The 22132-nt window shown below is 38.9% G+C and overlaps 1 protein-coding gene across 3 annotated transcripts in view; it reads left to right on the forward strand.

Annotated features, from left to right (window-relative positions):
* The window catches only part of MAEA (macrophage erythroblast attacher), a 35999-nt gene extending 15779 nt beyond the window's left edge, over nt 1–20220 (forward strand). For 2 of the 3 annotated variants that reach the window (XM_010019412.1, XM_010019414.1), the window contains 6 exons: nt 6028–6150; nt 9169–9245; nt 15500–15608; nt 17601–17734; nt 18371–18566; nt 19015–20220. In XM_010019412.1, the coding sequence (XP_010017714.1) occupies nt 6028–6150; nt 9169–9245; nt 15500–15608; nt 17601–17734; nt 18371–18566; nt 19015–19110 (735 nt within the window). In that variant the 3' untranslated portion in view covers nt 19111–20220. The remainder of the gene's footprint in view (nt 1–6027; nt 6151–9168; nt 9246–15499; nt 15609–17600; nt 17735–18370; nt 18567–19014) is intronic. The other variant, XM_010019413.1, reaches the window with a different exon arrangement.
* Nucleotides 20221–22132: the final 1912 nt, after the last annotated feature.

Genomic DNA, 22132 nt, shown 5'->3' on the forward strand with positions numbered 1-22132 from the left:
ACAATTCATGTTACTGCAATTAAAACCTGTTGTGCTGTCCCACCTCTTTGTTTCTTTCTGGACGTGTTTTCAAGTAGGCAATGTTACTGTGGTGGTTTCCAGTCTTACTGCTCCTGCCAACTGATGTCTTATTTTGCTGTTTCCCCACTCTGGAAGTATGCTAACCTCTTCTTTCCCAGATGGTCCTGTTGTCTACCTTACAGCTTCATGTTACTGCAATTAAAACCTGTTGTGCTGTCCCACCTCTTTGTTTCTTTCTGGACGTGTTTTCAAGTAGGCAATGTTACTGTGGTGGTTTCCAGTCTTACTGCTCCTGCCAACTGATGTCTTATTTTGCTGTTTCCCCACTCTGGAAGTATGCTAACCTCTTCTTTCCCAGATGGTCCTGTTGTCTACCTTACAGCTCCTTGAGTCTGCCTTCTTCCCCAGTTGTGTAATGATAGTCACAGACTGGTTTGGGTTGGAAGGCACCTTAAAGCTCATCCAGTTCCAACCCCCTGCCATGAGCAGGGACACCTTCCACTAGAGCAGGTTGCTTCAAGCCCCTGTGTCCAACCTGGCCTTGAACACTGCCAGGGATGGAACATAATCATGACATCTACATGATCCCTGGATTTGCTCTGTATTGATAAGAAGAAATTTTAACAAATTAATGTATTAATATAGAAGATTAATTTGACCTTTCTGCTTGTAACTGTTCGTTATTGCATTTCTATTCCATTTCTATAGAACTAAATTAATTGAAGGCTATGCTGCAAGTTGAGAGTATGTAGTACAGTATGCGAGTAGTCACTGAAAGCTTAACACAGCTTGTTTTAAAGTTGTCTAAAACAGTGTTTACTGTACTTATACACAAACAGTTTAGTGCTTACCACACTAGTAGATATCCAGGTGCATCAGCAAAGCCTTTTGTAATACAAAGGCAGTGCTCTTATGCATGTAATACATATAGGTAGTCAATCTTATTAAAGCTGTCTTTGGTATATACTCTTGGCAACAAGCCCCTGAAAGCTTGAGGCATACTGGCCTATTTTCAGTTTTGTACTGATGTTAGTAAGCAATTAAAAATAGATCATTTACATCTTCAAAATACATAAAGAGCATCTTACGATGTTATGAATCACCTATTTTATACAACAAGTAACCCATTTTATTACTCTTGGTTTTTTTCCCCCACTAAGGAAGCTTCTCTACAAAATGCTGCCTTTTTCCACCTGAGTAATTTTTTTTTTCAGCTTGTCTTAAGCCTAATTTTCCTTCTTCTTGATGAATTACCTTGTTTTGAGGATAGTTCATGGTGGGACTTGAAAATACCAGATATTGCATGTTTTACTACTTGTTTCTGTTTGGTTTTGAGCCTTGTTAGATTCACATTTTGCATGTGAAATATCCTGGGTTATATTTTAAGACACAAATGTTCATGTGAACTCTAAGGGATTTTGTCAAGCATTAATTTTGACAGCTTTCCAGACTTGTGGCTAGAGAGGTCATAAAAAAGTACATGTACATATGCTGAGTGGAGACTGATGGAGAGGAATGACTTGACCTGACTGCTTCAAATTGTAAAATATGTTACATAAATTAAAACTCTCATGCGAACACTGCATAAACTTTGAGTGAAAACTGTATTGCTACTAGAGAAATGATGCTTTTATTCTTAAGGAAGAAGCTCTTCACTGTGAGGGTGGTGAGGCCCTGGCACAGGTTACCCAGAGAAGTGGTGAATGCTCCATCCCTGGCAGTGTTCAAGGCCAGGTTGGACAGAGCCTGGGGTGACATGGTCTAGTGTGAGGTGTCCCTGCCCACGGCAGAGGGGTTGGAACTGGATGATCTTAAGGTCCTTTCCAACCCTTATTCTATGATTCTTAAGCCATTTTTGACAGGATCAAATGCAAAGTTGCTGTTTGTTTTATCTAGTGGCGAAATATATGAGCAGTTTTCTTGATGAATTTAAAGCCACACATCTAGATCTGAAACTGTGTATTAAGAGAGCTTGAGTTTTTACATCTGGGAGTGGACTAATCAAAACACTGTCTTACATCTTAGAGACAAAATCATTGCTGACTCTTTAAGAACTGTTTGTAGTGAAGTTTAAATTTTTGCCCTTGCAAAACAAAACTCTACCTCTCATAGTAATCTTATTGTATCTTTTTAGTTATGACTGTGAAACCTATGAATGTAATGTAAGTGAAAAATTTTAGTTTGCTTGAGGTGTAGTTACAATGTAAAGATGTTTTACTTCAAAAATAGAAACTGGATGAAGGCTTTTGTGTATATCTGATGTCTGAATAGAAAGTCAGATCTTTCTGAAGGCATCCCGGGGGCACTCTTAAATTGCCATGTTTGAAGAGGTCACTTCTAGTATGTGACTAAAACAAACCACTTGGGTTAAGTTATTGATGCTGAACTTGGACATCATACTTTGACTACTGAGATGTGGTTTAGTTTTGTAGGGAAGTGAATAAAGCTGGCTTGAGGTCTTGCAAATGCTTGAGCATATTGTCAGTAGTTGCACAAGTCCTACCAAAGAAGAGAGAACAATTTTGATAGGTGTTTGCTATTTTTAGCAAGACTCTGGTTTGTTTGTATTTACTTAATTCCTGCAAATATGTGGAACTACTGCTGTTCTTCTAATTCTATATTGGCCAGGAGTGTGTGTGTGTATATGTATATAGTCATGATGAAGGAATCATCATTCTTTGTAGTATTTTATACCTCAATAATTGGAGTTGTGTGCAGAGTGATAGGGTTGGTAACCCCCCTCTCTGGAGGCACTTGCAGCTTAAAAGCAGCAGTGATATTTTACAAGCTGTATATATGTAAATCAGGCAGAGCACAGAGTGATGGATAGATGTATTCTTAGTTTAAATAAGTCACTCTGATTTCATTTAAATGTCTTCAGCCTTCGTGTGCAGTAGTGTTCTCTAGTAATAAATGCTTTTCTCTAGGTTTGCACCATTGTAATGTAATTAAATAGTTCTTTTATGATCAAGTTCATCCAGTGCTTAAATAATTACCCTTCTGATACTTGGTTAGTGACTGTTAAATAGAAGGGAAGGTTAGTTCACTGTAGTCCAACACGTTTTTTCAAGCAGAAATGGTGGTACTTCCTTCCATGTACTACAAGGAAGAAGAATACTTATGCTGTGTGCCCTTTCTTACTGTCTGGGTAATTGTCAGTAATACTTAAGGAAAGAGTTCTCCTCCTTGAGCCATTTGAAACTATTTGTCATCGCAGCTGTAGAAACCCAACTAAATGTAGTTAATCACCCTTCCTACCTAGGGTGAGGTATTCTGCATTGGTAAGCATGTTAAGGCAGGGTAACTTAGGCAAAACATTCACGGCAATACACAGGAGGCTGGGAAGTCTGTGGTAGAAGTTTCTTTAACAATACTGAAACACTCCATGTGCAGCACAGGGTTCTCCTATACTTCAGCAGTACTGGAAGTAAACTATAGCGATCACTGCTAGAGTGTCAAAACTGAAGTTGTGCAATGAAGGCAGACTTTACAGTGTTGCAAAAGAGGGTAATTAAAGACCTCAGAATTGCTTTTTAATTTATATGCAAGTCAGAAGATGTTTGCTGTGCTGCTGAATGCTGTGTTAGTTGGAGTGTGAGGCAAGAGATTCCTTGCTTCAGCTTTTTTTCCACCTGCAGAACCGGTGGCAATATGTCTCTAAAACTATGTATTTACTTTCACTCAATATTATATGTAAACAAATTATATAAGAGAGGCTCTTCATAGCAGCATATTAAATCTTAATGCTGTTTTGGGAACTGAGGCAGTGTTTCTGTACAGCCCGTACAACTCTGAATTACAGAGTACCTTCAGAAGACTATTCAGGATTAGGATCTTAATGGGTCTCTTCTGGCTGGAACCTGTATAGATAGTTCTAATGCTGTTAACTGGTTCCCATCCATACAAGATGTGGTAGACAAGTAGTACTCCAGTACTAGCCTGTGTAGAAGAGCTGTGCTGGTTTTGATAAAGCCAGATAATCCTCTGGTACTCCTTTCTTCTATTCCATTAGTCCTAACTAATGAAATACCCCATGGAGAAGCATCAAAAGTAGGCACCATTGAAAAAGGAACATAGGAAAGCATGATCAGATCAAAAAAACTTGGGTGATGTGAACGCATGTGAGGCTTTTAGATGTTTATTGCCTAATGTGTCTCAGTATTTTTCTTCTATTGATGTGCATGATTCAGACTTCTAACTACTTTTTTATCAAATGCAAAAGCTATTTCTGTCCCTACAAATGGATTTCTTAATGCTTTCTTTATATTGTTCCCTAACTTTCCAGTCAACAGAGAATAAAATCCTATTTATTGGTGCAATTCAAATGTGATTGTTCGTTCTGAAAGAACCTCTTTGAGTTAAAAATGTTCTTCTCTGTTTTCTGGATACATCTTGTCTATTTAATAGAGACGGCTGCCAAGCTTTGACTTCTTTTGGCAACTGCAATTCTAATTTGCATTTCTTCATCGAATAGAACCTTTTTTACTTGAAATTTAGGAATGTGGGAGTTTTGTCTGCCTCAGCAGCAACTACAACCTTTCTGCTCATCACTGAAGATTGCTATGCTAACATCTGATTGATAGATGCATGGAGTGAGGATTCTCTCACCAGCTCATCGACTTAAAACAAATGCTGCCTTATGCTGCTTTATTTTTTTTCTGATGAAGCTTAAACTATAAAAAGCTAACAAATGGGATGAAACCAGTGATTTGTTTCTGCCTACCATATCCAGTCCTCCTTTTAATGTAGAAGAAAATGCTTTTGTGTTAATTTGGTGTAAAAGCAAATGCTGTTCATCAAGAGGACACACCGCTCAAGTAAGCTTAAGGAAATATACAGAGATATTATTTTTAACTCAAATTGAATTGTCTTTCCATTCAGCAGCTATAAGGAAAAATATGCAAACAAAGTAATGAATATGGCTGCATTATATGTTAAATTACTTATACAGATGAGTTATATAGGCAGGAGGTTTTTTTATATGGCCACCTTATCACACACAGGGGAATATTGCACTTTTTTCTACTTAAGTGTATCATCAGAAAAACGTGAGACTACCAAAAAGGAAGATTACTCTCGTGTTCTTGCAGGAAAATTTTAACATATATAGAGAGATATTCCTATTATAGAACAGATTTGGCATTCTGCCAACACATTGATAAAATTAGTATTTTTTTTTTTATCCTTAAGGGAACGGGAATATCAGTGAATGTCCAGTCTTGATTTTGTTCGATCAACTTGTAACTGCCTTAACTCTGACCTTAGTTTGACTTACCTGGATTTGATACCACCACCATTAGAGCTGCGTGAGGCTCCTTTTGATAGTATAATAGTTTTGTTGCTATGATCATACAATCTATAAAATGTAGTTGCACGTCAACTATCCTTAATTTATTTTTTTTTAAACTCGCATTCAAGGCATACAAGAGGAACCTTTAGTAAAAGCTGCAACTTGTGCTGCACTTGTATATATGTGGCCTGTTTGGTTTTGTTCTGTCAAACCTAACCTGATCTCATCCACTTTTCCAGTAATACTAGACTTTGACTAAAACTCCATAGTCATAGATGGCTAGGTAAAGTACAACTAGATTCTCCTCTGCTATCTAGTTCTTGCTCACTTTTGCAGATGTAGTGATAGTGTCATGGTTGGATTGATGTAGTCAGCCAAGCTTTGAGGAAACCCTGTGCTCCTGTGTGTGAACTGCACAGAAGTAATGGTGGGATCTGGTCACTTTCTGTGCAAAGCTCCTAGGCTTAATCTTTGTTTTTTTTCACATTCTGTTGTATAAGTAGACTCAGAAGAATATTGTTGTCACTACTGGAATATTTCAGTGCATGGAGATGCAGTCTTTAAAATACACTATAATGTCTTTGTGTCAAGAACTGTCCTAAAAAACAGAGGTCTCAGCGTCTTTTGTATCTCTCTATTCCAGTTCTGTTGAAGAGTAATTGCTGTGTAATGTATCAGTACAATTTAACAAGACTTTTTCTTTCTGTTTTTTAAAGGACTTGGTAAATATTGAGATGTTTTTGACTGCTAAAGAAGTGGAAGAGTCATTGGAAAGACAGGAAACTATGACTTGCTTGGCTTGGTGTCATGATAACAAATCCAGGCTTAGAAAAATGAAGGTATGAAAATGTAACATGCTCATGTCTTGCTTAAATTGTTTCCTAAATGTTTTCTAAACTACTTGGATATTTGATGTGGTCAATTTGGTTTAAATTATAGGTCTTGAATGAGGCCTTGTATAAAAGTAAGGACAGTAAGTACAAAACTCTCCTTTTAAGAAGGCATAGGTTGCTGGAACTACACTAGCTCATGCAAATGCCAAACCTCAAACTGGGTGATAGGCGATCTTATGGGTGCAAGTGTTGTCTCAACAAACTGTGCTCAACTAACATTCAGTTGGTTTTAGTGTGACTTACACATGTCTAAATGCTGAGGTACGTAGTGTCATGATGCACGTGAACTTACATTTATGACTCTTTGCATCCTGCTGAGAATATAACTCAGTTTATACATGAAGGTATTTAAGAATGAGGTTGATGGTAAACCAGTGTCCTCAGGCTTACCACTGAGAGGTATTTCAAACACATTTTTGCCTTAGTATTTCAGTGTTGCACGTAAGAAAATAGAACTTGAGTGAAGAACTAACTTTTTGTGAGAAACTGCTGTTGAAATGCTTTTCCAAGAATAAAAGCAGAGTCTAATCAAGTAATAAACACAGTAGGTCTCTCTCTAGCCACTGAATACCATGACCTGAACATGCTGTCTACTTGTTCCTATGCAGTGGGTTTCAATTTCCTTGTCTCTTAAACTGTGCATTTCAAACCATGCTGTAATCTTCCATAGGGCTTGCAGAAATCTGTTTTTAACTGATATTAACCAAAAATCCCTGCCTCCCTCAACAATGTTTGTGTCTGATTTTTTTAAACTAAGTGCTTTCTTTAACCAAAACCTGTTTGAGTGCACTTAATGATAAGCAAGGAGTGACGTTCTCTGTCACTCAGGGGCACCAAAATGAGAATGAACCGAAGATGGGACGCAAAAGTAAATCGGCCAGTGATTACTCTAAAGACAGTGATGATCTTGTTATGGAAACCTTTAAAGGAAAACCAGAATTGGTATGTAACCACTACTGCATAATTATACTGCTAAAAAATCCTCCTTGTGTAATCGTCATATGTTAAGTAATATAAGAAATAAAATCTGAACATCTTTTTCATCACCAATCTTAAACAACAAGGAAAATCTTCTCCATCCCTCTTTTTGTAAAACAACAAGAAAAAAATCTATTTCTGCAAGCCCTAAGTTTATTTTTTTTTAAAACAAAGGTAAAGTTGTGAGAGATCAGAGTTGGAAGAAGAGAAATCACTATGCTTCTTTTCTGAAACACAAATAAACAGTTCTTCTGTTTCTGGTTGCTTAGCTACTCATCAGTGTTAATGTTCTAAAATCTCAGCCACCACCTTAATGCAAGCCTAAGCTAAAAATTAAATGGTATGTTGGCCTGGGAAAGCATTTACAGACCTGTAGTCTTCACAGATGTGAGCTGTGTAAGCTGTGAATAGCTGCTGTGGACTTGTTTGAAGGTACGCAGAGTTGAAGCATATGCATCACCTGATTCCGTGGGGCTCTTTACTTCTAGATACACTTGTCTGCAGAACCCACACAGCCACTGGCTTGCAGCTTACTTGAAGATTCATAAAAACCAAACACAATGTCAGAAGATGTTCTTGGGATGTGGTGGGGTTTTTCGCTGTCAAAACGCTTTAATGAAATACTAAGCCCTAGGATTTAGTATCATTAACAATTAAAAAGCTCAATTGGTTTTGTAATAGAAACAAACTCAACTAAAATTCTAAATGAGGGGTTTGTGTAGATTTGAGTAACAGGGTATTTTAACACAGTCCTATCTGAAAATTTAAAATAGAGGATAAATTTTTATTCTCTGCTAAATGTGGGCTTCAGTTCAGAAAAATGCAGAGTTGAAAAATAATTTACTTTCTATTCCTTAAACATATATATCTTAACATATATTCACAAAACGCATCAGTTTTATGTTCAAATGGCTTACATTTCAAATCTGAAAATAAGCAGTTGTTGCAGTATGTGCATTAGACACCCCAGGCAGTTAACTGATAGATTTGGAGTTGTTCAAATTCCTACTGAAGTCACTGAGGAATTTTGATATTACTGTGCTGATGGACAATAAACAAAAGGCAACTGTTCATTAGAAGCATTGGGGGAAGAAAAAAAACACTTCCCAAATGGAGCCTGGTAACTCAGGGAATACAGCTCCTTTCTAGATTCAGAGGACTTTGAGTTGTCATTGTTTTCTTAACATACTGAGAGTTGACTGTGTCCCTATAAAGAAGCATAGTGACTTGTTCTTTTTTTTTTTTTTTTTGGGGGGGGGCAGTCTTTTTTTCTTTTTAATTCCATATATTGCAAGTCTTTTTATAGATTTTGTGAACTGGTGCTGGAATTTGATTTAAAAGGGACACTGTCAACTTCATTAGGCTTCAAATTTTACCTTTTTCCAAAAAACAGGTAAATGCCACTTGGTTTTCTTGTTTGAGACTGGTTTCCAGCATGGCTTTTAGATGTTTGACAACAAGAGTGGGATAGAAGCTTGAAGAAAGGGAGGGAGGGGATTGCAGCAACGTGAACCCTGTGCTGGTTGTTGTTAATGTTGGGGACTTTCAAAGTAGTTTTCAAAGACTTGTTTCTTCCTTGCAGTCTTCTGGGTAGACCTCTCTTGTCTAAGCTATCATGTAGCCCTGAACTTGTGTTGAATCTGCTACTTTAAGTTGTAAGAAAGTACAAAGAACCCACTTCTTACTCTCACTTGTATCTCAGGTAATGATGCTTTCAGTCATTAGGAAAAAGTTCATCTCTGCTAAAGACTGGAGTTTTGAAGGAGGCAAAAGCAGGAGGTTTTTGTTTGCTTTTAGGGAATTCTGGGCTGATGTCTTGTCCACAGAGACAGCATTTCAATTTGTTTTGCATGAATGCCTAAAAGCAAGCAAACAAGGTTGCATGTTATTAACACTTTCCTTTTTTGTTGTGCACATGTGGTATTTAACACACTTTGCAGTGCAGGTTTGACACTATCTGAGACCTTGTCTTTTCTTTAATCTCAGAGCTGTCTGGAGTTCAGCCTAAGGATTCAGGAGTTCATTGAACTCATTCGACAGAACAAGAGACTGGATGCTGTGAGGTATGAAATTAGGATGCTTCCCAAAAACTGTTCTTAACAAGGTGGTATTGTGCTTCCTTAGAAACATATGACTGTTACTGCAACACCCAGAAGCCCCACTCCTGTAATGAATCTTGCTAGTGTTGTAATCAGTCTTCAGATTTAAGCTGGGATTGAATTTTGCTTTTTAAGTCAAGGTGTCATTCCACAGATGCACCTCCTTAAAAACTTAGTTGTCACTGAAACTTGGTGTCTTCTTACTTTTATAAATTAATGGTATTTTCTTATGGCATACAATGTAATGAACACATTCACCCTTAGCCAATTCCAAGAGGAGCAGCTCATTCCTCATAGGAACTCACTGTAGCTTTAATCACAAAAATAAGGTCAACGAAACACTCATCTAAAGCTTAACATCTCAATTTTGATTGAATTCTTTTCTGCTTTATTTTCATTAAACTATTTGTTCTACACGTTGTGCTTTAAGCCAGGTTCACCTTTTGTGCTGAATGAATACTTTGGAGTTCTCTATTGTCACGTCTGTGAGAACAAGCAGCTGTGTTCTCCTACTACTCCCTGCCCCTGAACCCAAATGAAGAGACCACCTCAATATCCATTTTCACCTCTTTCGAAGTAGTCCAGTGGGCATTACTTCTTCTCAAGGTGCTGTGAATTGGTACAGAATTAGCCAGACCTAATCATCGCCTGACTTTAGCCACAAGACCACCTTGATGGCAATACTTAGAAATTGCTTCATGTGCTGGTATTACGTTTTAAAGGTAGTGATCCTGATTTAAGGTGTTGCAGTAGTGTTGCAAGATAACACAGGAAACCAGTTTTGCTGAAATGAATGGAATTCTGATAGTGGGACTATAAAATGTGTTGATAATTCTGATAAGCAGTGATCTTGCCAGCACCACAAAGTATGCTGCAAGTGGCAGAGCTACTGCAGCTTACGCATGCATGAGGGAGGGAGGAACTCACAGCAGGTTCTGTTTAAAGAATGCTTAAATCTAGGGAGAATGACAAGTTTTACAGCAGAATTAAAGCTTTGCTGGTACATTCTGGTGATCACACTGTTGCTGCTTAATTCTTCTGACAACTTTTGTTAAGGGAGTTTCAAGTCTTGCTGCCTCTATAACCATAGTGGGTGCTCCAGAAATTGAAACCAGCAGTAGGTTTGTATTTGTGGCAAAGCTGCTTTTTTGGTCAGAGGAGCAGGGAGCTATAGAGAACATGTAAAGTATCATAACAGGAGCACAGACTGAAAGCATTCTAGCTCATTCCCAAGGATTAGATATAGAAACTTTTGCAGGGCAAACAAAACTTTTCTTGAACACAATGGGTGAGACCCCTAGTTATTTAAAAACAAGAATAAAGGAAGTTGAAAGAAGTATGTGGAGAGGCCAGTCTAATACTACCACCACGCCCAGAATTACTCACCTTAAGTTTTAGGCTTATTTCCAGTTGTTTATTTCTAATTTCATTCAGATGTGTTGCTTGCTTTGAGCTAGCTGGTGTCATCCCTACTTTGCCCTACTTGGACCTAAATCATTGTTTTGATCGCAGCCAATGCACATGTGCAATCTGATAAACTGCAGCTAATTTTCATGTTAATTAAAGAAAAAAACAAACACCTACATACTGGCTTTGAGAGATGTGCAGTTACCTTTTGATAGACTTCTCAAGTCCTAGGGAATTGCCAGGTACTTACGAAAAGGATGAAAGACACTCAACTCCATTATGTATCCTCTGAAGCCCATGGTGCTCTTTACAGCCAACGGATACTGTGCCTTTGTGCCTTTAGCCTCATTCTCTGTTAAGTTTGCTGCTTTGCCAAATGTGCAGTCATGCATCTTAACAATGAGTAGTCCATGCTCTGAAAACTATTTCCTTTGAGCTGCAGCTTCCTGATGTTGATTAGAAACCAGAGGGCACACGTAGAGCTGAAATAAGGTGATAGGCTGAGAACTAGGACAAAGCAGATAAGGTTTATTGTTGCTGCTGGATATTTGTTTCCCTCTGATCCTTCTCCACATAGGAACTGTTAAAATTTGCAAGTTGTCAACCCTCAAAAGGACCCAGCACTTGTGGTGCAGAATAACTTGTGCTGTCATGGCCTCTGAGGTCTCGAAATTACAGCCCCCATTTACATTGCAAATAGGCATAAGATAGTCAATGTTGTTAGGGGTGAAGCATATATATTCCATATACTTATTGAAATTCAGGGTTGACATACATCTTGTACTTAGCAATTCTAAATTGCCAGTCATAACAATGCTGCCTTGACTTTATAATGACTTGGAAAATGAAAAGGAGCCACAGAAGTTCTTCGGTATCTTAATCCACTCCTTTTATCAGGGTGAGTTTTGATAATTCGTTACATTCGGAGTTCAACGTCTCAATGCTTTCCTTAAATAATATGGCTTTAAAAAGTTCGTTTTTACCACTTCATTCTACTTTACCTCAGAATGAATCTGTAATGGCAAAGGGAATATATCTGGGGAAGGTGCAGCATAAATCTCATTGCTTCTAGCAAACTGTTGCAACTTGTGTTTCTATTAGCTTGCTTCTGTTAAGGGCCTGCAGCAGGATTCTTTCAGCATTGTGTCCGTGGTGCAATAAATAGGTCAGGCATCCATTAGAAAGCAGAGAAAGAGGCTGTTTACCAAGTAGTTTCCTGTATGAGTGGAACTCGGAGAACTGACATTTTGTTGGAACGCAGCTGGTGTTTAAATAAGTTTGAAAGCTTTGCTTGCTGCCTGCTGAGAACCCCTAAAGTGACATACTGCTTTTAGGTTAAAATTGATGTGAGCTTTAAAAGTATACATCTTATTTCATAAGAGTTTGAATTTCTGTAGAATAGGAGCACGAACAGCTTCTTCTAAGGTAGTTTAATCAGTCTTGAAAGTGTGAGTTTCAAGAATGTACAAAACCCATCCCTTGACTACAAAGAGTAAGTATCTTAAGCTTCAGTACATCACAGAGGTTTTCTTTGCCTCGTATCATTAGTTTTTAACTCCCACAATCTCCTTAGGTCTTTTTTGTAAAGCCCATACTTATTAAAGTAACAATGAATGACTGATGACGCTAATTTCACACGGTCGGGGCTCTCACTAATTTCATTCTGGGAAATCTGACAGCATTCTACTACTTTGCTTTTATGGGATGCCAGAGATACACAGAGTTCTTAGCTAAATGCTTAACAAAACACCCTGTGCACTTCGTGTTCTTGGATATAAAGCATAAAAGGAGTAAATAAAAATAGCTGATGATGTGTGGAGTTAAGAGAAGGTTGCCACAGTCTGTTCATTTTGGTGAACTTCTCTCCTATAAGAGTGAATAAACACAATTTGTTTTACTGTGGGCTGGGGCATGGGGTTTGGCAGGCATGTAGAAATAAAACTTCTGAGCACTTTGAGCACACATTTTTCTGGTAGTCATGATGGTCTCTGAGATAAAGGCATTCAGGCATCAGTCAAAGGCTGAGCAGAAAGAACAAGTCTTGATAACACCTTGTGTTTGTATTCAGTTATTGCTACTTCCTGGTAAATAGGTTCATGCTTGTATTCAGGCATATGTAAATATAAACACAGTTTAACTTATACTTTAACAATTTAATGTACCTTTAGTAGAGAGTGAACTGTAAATCTTCAAGTCTTCATAAATATCCTTTCACTCTTGGATTTGTCAAGTACAATATGCCTGCTGTACCCACAGGGGCTACATAGAGGGACAGCTCTTTCAAACAAAAGATGAGGGACTTCGTCCCCACAGAGTTTACACAGTCGTTTTGGGATTTGGAGAAAAACTATTTCTACCAATTCATTTGACCTGTCAAAAGTATTTAGTGGTTTCAGTGATGGTCTACTGGCTCTAGCCATACTGACTAGTGTGTGCTAATGGTGGTTAAAACGTGGTAGATAAGCTTTTTATGGTTCATAGATGCCTCCAAGAGTGTAGCTATTACCCGAAGAGATGGAAATAGCTGAATGAAAATAGAGGGGGTGCGAAATGGCATGAGGGCAAACAAGGTGTTCTTTGAATGTTGTGCATTCACCAGTACTCACATAGCACTGTTTTCTTGCTTCTCAATCTAACAGTTACTTGAGTGCTGTGAATTAATGAACTTGCTTCTCTTTTAAAGGTAGTCTTGCATATTAGTTTATATGTGTTGGCACTCAGAGGGTAAAGTTCAGACAGTGGCATGGCAGGCTTTGTGGGGAAAATGAGACTTCATTTGGTAAGGGGCACAGGTGGAAGGGAAAGTCAAGAGATGAAGACTAACAGAAGGTCTCTTTAGAAGATCTGATTCCTTCTGGCTGAACACAAAATGGCCACCACATCCCAGAGTGTTCTACAAATGATGGAAGTGCTGGATTTCTGGGCATTTCTGCTTTGAACAGTTAGCGCACACAGGGATTATATATCATACATACACAAACCTAAATGTTGATCCTAGCTCTTCCTGAACATGCAGAGTAAGTGTGGCCAGTATTTGCCTGCTGCAGCTCGGGGTCTTCCTGCAAGCAAGTGGGACATATTGTTGGAATGCTGTCTGTAAGAGCAAACTGTCAAGGCCTGGTGGGAAGCGGGACCACAAGGCTAGTGCTAAGCTAAACATCTGTGTTTAGCTTTAACCTCACAGAGCACAAGTGCAGAGTGATAATTCATCTTAAAAGAACTGATTTTTCCTCCCTCGTTTAGCTTTACTCTTAGGTCATCTGAACTTTCTGCTTTGCCTGAGCTTTCTTTTAAATAGCTATTGCTTTCATCTGCAGCTCTGCGCTAGCACTTCCTTTAGCTTGCTTCCACTATGTCCAGGCTGCCAAGCCTCTCCTCTCAGGCCATGGGGTTTGTACTTCTGCTCTCAGAACAGTGATCACCTGGGGAACAATATTTACATTCCTGAATTGCTCACCCAAAATAGGAAGTTGGGTGGAAACAGTCTGTCCTACATAACTTCCATTGCTTCCTGGTTTGGGTGGGAGAGGAAGTAGGAGTACTGAAACACTGCTAAAGAGGCTGTTCTCATGGTGTTGATGACCTGAGTATACTTAGTAGAACACAGAATCAGAGGGGGGAGGGAATCTTATCTAGATTTTATTTCTCTTTTAATGCAACACATGAAATGGGCAGTTGGAAAATCCTGTATATTCCTAAAAGTAATTTGTAACTTTAAATAGATTTTAAGACTCTTTACTAGAGAAAACTTACCAGAGCTCTTAAGATGACTTGGTATCCTCCCCATAATGCAAACTGTGGAGGAAAACACAGTATCACAACAGTTTTCTACACTAAAGCAATGCTGTCAGTTCAGTACAGTGCTGATTCCATGCTCACTCCACTATGCAACATCTGTGCACCACTGAAAACAGGAACTTTGGCACAAATGCTGAACTAATCATCCAGTTTAAAGGCCAAAGGGTATTCCCGCACACTTCAACTTAAAAATTGGTGATCTTGAAGACTAGATGGGGGAGCCTTTCAGACAGGGTTTTAAGGTAGTTGAATATTCTTATAATCTGACAATAATTCTCTGCTTTCTTAGTATTAATTTCCTGAAAAACATCAATGTTTGTATTTTTACTTTAAGTTCCTGGTAATTCTGTCCCTTCTTTCAAATATCCAAGTTTAAAGCTTTGTGTATATCTGTTATAATCAGTGTGCTTTAAAGTATAAAAGCCTGTACTGGAGTTCTACTTAAGATTTTTGTTTCCCTGGCAAAAAAACTTACTCTTAAGGTGTTTTCAACTACATTACCCTGCAATTCCTTGTAGTCTGCACAGAAAGTGATAATGCTTTCGAGCCTATAAAAATACTGAATCAATTATTCAAAAGTAAACATTCACTCAAATGTCAGTATAAACAAGGTAGATATTTGAACATTGTTAATGTTCAATGGTTTGGAATAGCTGATTATCAGACTGCATTTCTCTCACTTGCAAGTGGATGCCAAAGGAGTAAGTGTGATCCGTTGAGCTTGTGTAAGCAGACACATTTTCTCCTAGTGATCATGGATCTGTCATCCTACATGTAGGCTTCATGCTACAGTAAGTTCTGGCTTCTAGAAATTACAGTGTATAACTGAATTCTCAGTCATTCTTGCATTCACATTTGCAGGGTGTACTTTTTTCAAGCCATTTGAAGGCATCACCTTTTGGAGTTCATGTATGGAGAGCAGAATCTAGAGTTTCCTCTCAAATCTTACATAGTTCTTTAAACTTGCTTTAAAAACAAGGCTATCTAATATAGGTATAAATTCTGTATTTCAGACATGCAAGAAAGCATTTCAGTCAGGCTGAGGGAAGCCAGCTGGATGAGGTTCGACAAGTGATGGGAATGTTGGCCTTTCCATCAGACACTCATATCTCCCCCTATAAGGTAATGTTCTGCTTGAAACTCAGTGGTGCAGCAGAATAATAAATGTTGCAGTGCTTTTTTCCTGACAGGAAAATGCATTGATAATCTGAGGATCAAATTGTTGTTCTAAGTTTACTTTTGAAAATCCACCTTTATATTAGTGCTTAATTTTAATAACCAGTCCTTGTCTGTACATCAATCCAGGTAGTATATGTGGTGTTGTAGTTGTTGTACTTGCTCTTAATACTTAAACACAGATTCACACGGAACTAGCTTTACCACAAACCCAGAAGTAAACATCCGTGGGACTGGAAGTGTGATAAACTAATATGCAGCAAGAGGTGGAAGATGGGGAAGTACAAAGAAAACCAATTCTGTTCAAGATACTAGGCTGTGTCCTTTATACACCAGCAGCAGTCCTTTATTCTACTTCTCAAATTACTCTTCCTGGGATGAAGAAAGATGATTTGAATGATCTGAAACCAGTATTTTTGATGCCTAAAAGTGTGTGTTCATTTATTTGCATTATACAAATGAATGTAGACATTAGTGGTAATATCTATATCTAAACTTGAGTCAAGCAAAAATCAGAGGTAGTTACTGTTTCAATGGATTTTGGGTTTGTTCTGTGGTCATGTGCTAATTCACTTGGGTTTTTAACTTGGCATTGGAGGCAGAAGGTGACTAGAGTTGAGCTGGAAAAGCAAGACAAGAATCCTGTGAAATGCCAAGCCAGAATGTGGCAATGCCAGTATAAACGTGTGTTAAACAATTGATGATGAAATCAATGGTTTAACAAAACACACAAAAAACCAAACCACAGAATTAATGTGAAATTCCCAGAGTCCTGAAAGGATCCTGGTAATCTGGATTCTACATCTAATGTGAGTTACAAGCATGAAGGATAGATGAGTTAGAAGACTGGGTATAAGATGGAGTTTGTTGTTTTAATGGTTAGAAAGAAATAAAACCCCCGTAGTCTGTTCTGAGTATGAACAGAAGATTTCAACGAGGGAGGGCAGGGAGCAAAGCAAGTGTTGTCTCACATACAACCATATGATTGGAACAAATTCCCTACTACTCATATGGATTGGATTTGAAACATTCAAGTTTGCTGAAGTTATGTTTTGGGTCATAATTACCTAGGTAAACAGAATACGTGCTAGTTTGGAAATACCTTTGTGCTGACGAGGAGTTCTGTGCATGAATGGCTTTAAAATTACTTTTAGATCTGTGAGCAAGCTTGTCAGATCATAATATCTCTAATCAACTGACTTCAATTAATCCGAGGGAAGAAGTGTCTTCTATAGCCAATGAATAGAAGCTTCTCCACCTCATTGTCCTATCTTTTAGTACTTTAAGGAAAACATATTTAATGTTGTAGCAAAAGAAGCTATTTTCTCTTGATAACCCCATGAACAAGTTTGTGTAGCTGTGGCTGGAATTATTCCAATTGGACCCTTAATAAGCTGCTACTTCTGTGTTCCATCATCTAGGCCCCTAATCACAGGCTTTTTGTTATCATTACTAGTACTTTATCTCTTTATTATGGATCTGTTGTAGGCTCTGTCTGTTCAACCTTCTTAAGAATTGCCTTGAGGTCAGAACAAAAGCTTCATCCTGGAACTCCACGAGCATTCTGGCCTTAGATGGGGAAGGTCATAGAGAAATGGTGCTTTTTTCATTACAGAATCTTACAAACAGCAGATATTACAAAGAGGTATCAGCAGAATTAGCCTGACTTGAGATAAACGCTTCTCACTTCTCAATGTTAATGGTTCAGAGGTACCAGCTGCTTTAAGTAATACTTGATTTAAATTATACTTTTAGCAAAGTAGTGTTAAAAGGTACTTTCTAAACAAGTACATTTATATGCATTGGAATATATATACGTGTCTTCTATTTTGTGATGTATTCAGTCTAGTGAGTTCTGCACAACTGACCACTCCCAAGCTGTTCTCCCCTGGGACAATCACATTGAAAACAACTTATAGTTGTGTTGTTTTTTAACAGGATCTCTTGGACCCCGCTCGATGGAGAATGCTGATCCAACAGTTTAGATATGATAACTACAGACTACATCAGCTGGGAAACAATTCTGTTTTTACTATAACACTCCAGGCAGGCCTTTCAGCTATAAAAACACCGTATCCTTTAATGCAGATACCACTGTCCAGTGCAAGAGAACATAGTGGGCTTTGTGTTCTATGGCTTCTTTTCAGAGAGCTCAAAGTAAAAGTGTGACACTTGAATATTTTGTAGTTGTTTAAATGGATTCTGAACTGGTCTCTCCATTAAATTAAGGGGAGAATATAATAAATGGCTTAAGAAAAGCCCAAACCAAAATTAAGGTGACATTTACATTGTGTTTGTGTACTAGGCTCTATTTCCATGTATCTTAAAGTTAGTGAGCTGGATCAGAATTCTTACTTTAAGCACTAACACACAGATTTACCCTGGGATTATATAAACATTTGAATATATCCTGCATCTTTTGAAGCCTAGTTGGAATTGCTACACACTCTGGTGTCATTAAGAGGATTGGTGCTACTCAAGTGTTCTGCAGCAGGAACTTTACCTGTAGAGGGTGCAGGATGCTTGTTGCTCACTTTTGTTCCTTGAAGCACTTGATTCTTCTGTTTACACATTAAACTTGGATTAAATGGTCCTGTGTGTTGTCTACCCTAGGCTGTATTTCCATAGTTCACTGTATTTTTTCCAGTGGCTCTTATTAACCATTGTCGCATTCTGTGGTGGTTGTTCCTTCACTTACTGTTAAACAGACAGTGTTATAAAGAGGATGGGAGCTCAAAAAACCCAGACTGCCCTGTGTGTAGCAAATCCCTGAACAAGCTGGCTCAGCCCCTGCCTATGGCACATTGTGCCAACTCCCGACTAGTCTGCAAGATTTCGGGGGATGTAATGAACGAAAATAATCCTCCTATGATGTTACCAAATGGATATGTCTATGGATACAATGTAAGTGTGGAAATCCCTGATGTAGCACTGCTGGTTTAGACTTCTGTTACATTCCATATCCAACTGAGAGCTTATAAAGAGCAGTCAGAAAGCCAGAAGGTTCTTCTGCAACAACAGAAGAAAACTTCTTGCAGGAGTTGTTAGAAGACTGATGTGCTTACATTGTTCTTTACAGAAGCTAATGGCTGAATAATATGGACTTACAGCATGAAATCAAATGGTATTGGAAATCTTTTCCTGTGGAGAGTGATAATCATAAAATCAGAGTGGTTTGGGTTGGAAGGGACCTTAAAGATCATAATATAGACTAAGTAACTTTTGTGGGCAAAGGTATCTTGACCACAGCCTATAACATCATATTTCTCATTTCAGAAGTTTTTACTTAACAGTTAAATAATGCTTTGAGTTATTAGTGTGAATATTACCTGTCCATTTCCCTCTTTTTCAGTCTCTGCTTTCTATTCGTCAAGACGACAAAGTAATTTGCCCAAGAACCAAAGAAGTCTTCAACTTCTCACAAGCTGAGAAAGTCTACATCATGTAGGTCCATACAACTCCTGATGAAGTGCCGCTGGAATTTTGACACAGTGTATATTGGCATACCCTGTACAGGGGGGGGCCTTAATGTGTGGCAAAGAAGCAAAACCTGCCACCTTGGGGATCAGACCTGTCGGTGGCATTCTTGTTTCTTGCGACCAAAGATCAATAAGCAACAATAAACACTCTTTAAAAGCAAAACAGGAAAAAAACAAAAGAGAGGAATTATGGCTTAAGTTTGTACTTGAATAAAAACAAAAACGAATTTTGATTGTTAAGGTTTTGTAACATAAGGTCAAAAATTGGACTCTTCTCAAAAGTACTTTCATCTTCTTTAAAGGATAAATTTCTTTCAAGATGGACACTTGCACTGGGGGAAAAGTTACAACAAAGTTGAAATTAAATCCGTTTTTCTTCCCTCTTTTTCACAATTGTCCACGACCCTTTTGTTAGCAGAGATTTCAGTACTACCAATATGTTCTCCTTGAAGCTCCTCTTTGCCTTCTTTATGATCCTCTCGTGAAGTTCTCCTGAACATGAATTCTGTAACTTATTTCCATGGGAAGATACTCATGTCTTTGATGCAGGAGTGGCTTCTCTGGAGGATCAGCTAGGGACTGGTTTGAAGGAGTGCAGAGGCTTTTTCCAAACCCAAATCTTTTAAGGAGGTTGCATAAGTATCAAGAGGAACCGAGAACATTTCAGGCAAAACCCAATGCTTGTTTAAATGTTCTTTTTCCAGTCTACCATAGTGTTAAAGTCCTTCTAAAGTTATTAGTTATGTGCATAGGGTTCAATATGAAATCATTAGTGCTACTGCCTTATTTCTTGCTTTGAGAATGTACTCACATGAAAATGAGCTGGTATTAAGTGTTGGGCAAAGTTTCTGAAGATGCCTTGCAGGATGATTACATAATTTTAGGGTCTAAATAGTCTTCATTACTGAAACTAATAGTTCAATTTTAACAACTACAGAACACATCCTTATGACTTTTCAAACAGAATTAAACCATTGTAGTTTAAACAAAACCATATTGTAGAGGTTTGTATTTAGCGCTTATTTTTGCATGTTGATGTCGATTAGCTAATAAAAGATTGTAAATGTAAAACATGTTAATAAAAATTGTTTTCCATTTCTTGATTATATAAAATTAGAAAGCTGCTTTGTATTTAAATGTGGGAAATCAGCTCTTCTGTAAGGGTCTCTCTTCAAAGGAGCACAGCTTCCAACTGTTGTTCCTTATGTTCTGCAAGATGGAAAGATACAACACAAACACCAAACCATCACCCTACTTCTACATGTTCTTGCTTCTCAGTCAGTCCTTGAGCATTATATCAAATAACTATTTTTGGTTTAGACTTTTCATATACAAACAGACCACTCCCAATCAAGTATCTTTTTCTGTCACTTCCTAGAAGCTTGCCTAATGTCCTGAACACTTTGTGCTGTGGGAGGTGTTGGGTGCAAGGTTTTGATGCGTGGCCCAGTGCTTTATAGTGTGCTGACAAGTAACTCCATTCCTGCTCAACACCCAGAGATCACAGATACAATCAGTTCATGAACCTGCTGCTCTGAAACTGTAACTACAGTGGCATTTCCAGTGAGCTATGTCTGAAAAGGTTCCATGGAAGCATGCCTGTTTTGAAGGGTCAGTGTCTCAGGAACACTGCAGAGCCCCCAGCTTCTGCCTGCACTTACTGCTGGAGGGGTCTGTCTCCCTCAGCGTTTTCTGCAGTGGCAGATTTAGTGCTTCCTTAGAACAAGAGCAATGTGCCAAGAGTAGGTGTTGGCAGAACTTGCATCAGTAGCTGGAGTAATTGACGGTCAGTTAAGCAGTGTCTCATCTATTCCTTCAGCCTGGGGCAAGAGTTGAAGCTTCCTCAACTCCCAAGGGGAGAGGCCATCACCCTGGGGATCAGTATTGCTGAAACTCAAGTGGAATAGCATCGGTTTTGTTTAGGCAGACCGTTACCGTCAGGGGTAACTGAGGATGCAACCTTGCTTTTCCCTACTTCACAGGAAAGCATAGAAGGCCAAAGGAGGGAAGAAAGGGTAGATTTGTTATCAGCCCTGAGGAAATGTGTGGGAACTGCACAACAATTGTAGGGTATGGAAATCGTTGCTTTTGCTTCTCTTAAGTACTAGTTAAAGCTGTGGCTTCCTCAGATTTCAGCCCTTTTTGCTTTCTGTGGCCTAAGCAGAGTGGTAGTGAAACCCATGTTCCCAAAACGAATAGCTTGGGAAGGGAGGAGAGCAGTTGTTTTGATGAAGGATGTCACTTCACAGGGATGGGTGCCAGTGTGAGCTCTGAGCCCCTGATGGTGTCGCAAAGGAGGTGTTCCCGAAGGAGCAGAGGGGAGCTTTGGCTGCTGGTTAGCCACGAGTGCTTGCTTCAGGGACCTGCAGTCAGCCAGCTTGTTCTGACTTAGTGAGAGCTGTTTGACACAGGCAGCTGCAGCCTCCTGGCTGGCCCCTGTTCACTGTCCCAGTACATGCACCTCTAGCCTGGCTTCATCCTTGAGCTTGCCCTGACATGGCTTTAGAAGCCTTCCAGCTTTATAAGGTTTGGAAGTGGCAGCAAGGACAGACTGCTTCAGTGTGGCTTGGGGTTCTGGCTTGCATTCCCTGGCTGCTTTCTGCAGCCTTGAGCTCCCAGCCCAAGGGAGGTGTCAGCTCATAACTTGCACCATGGGTGGTTTCAGACAGTGAACCAAAAGCAGTGTGTGACTCCTACTGAGTACAATCTTGTATTGCCTGTAAACACCACTTCCAGAACTATTCCACCTGTGGTTATGCCAAGAACAGGACTTTGAGAGCATGGTTTGTGTAACACTGGAGGTGAAGAAGGGTTACAGAGGTTACAGAAGCTTTCCTCAACAGTGGAAAGTTTGGGCAGAGATCCTGTTAAGCCTGTCTCATTCTAGCAACATCTAGCACAGCAGTAAGCTCATAAAACACAGGATGGGGAAACAAATAGAGCCACAACCTGCCAGATAGAAGCTAATCTGCTTCTGCCACTTACATGTCT

This window comes from Nestor notabilis, unplaced genomic scaffold (assembly GCF_000696875.1).
Source record: "Nestor notabilis isolate BGI_N333 unplaced genomic scaffold, ASM69687v1 scaffold4428, whole genome shotgun sequence".
NCBI classification, from domain to species: Eukaryota; Metazoa; Chordata; class Aves; order Psittaciformes; family Psittacidae; genus Nestor; species Nestor notabilis.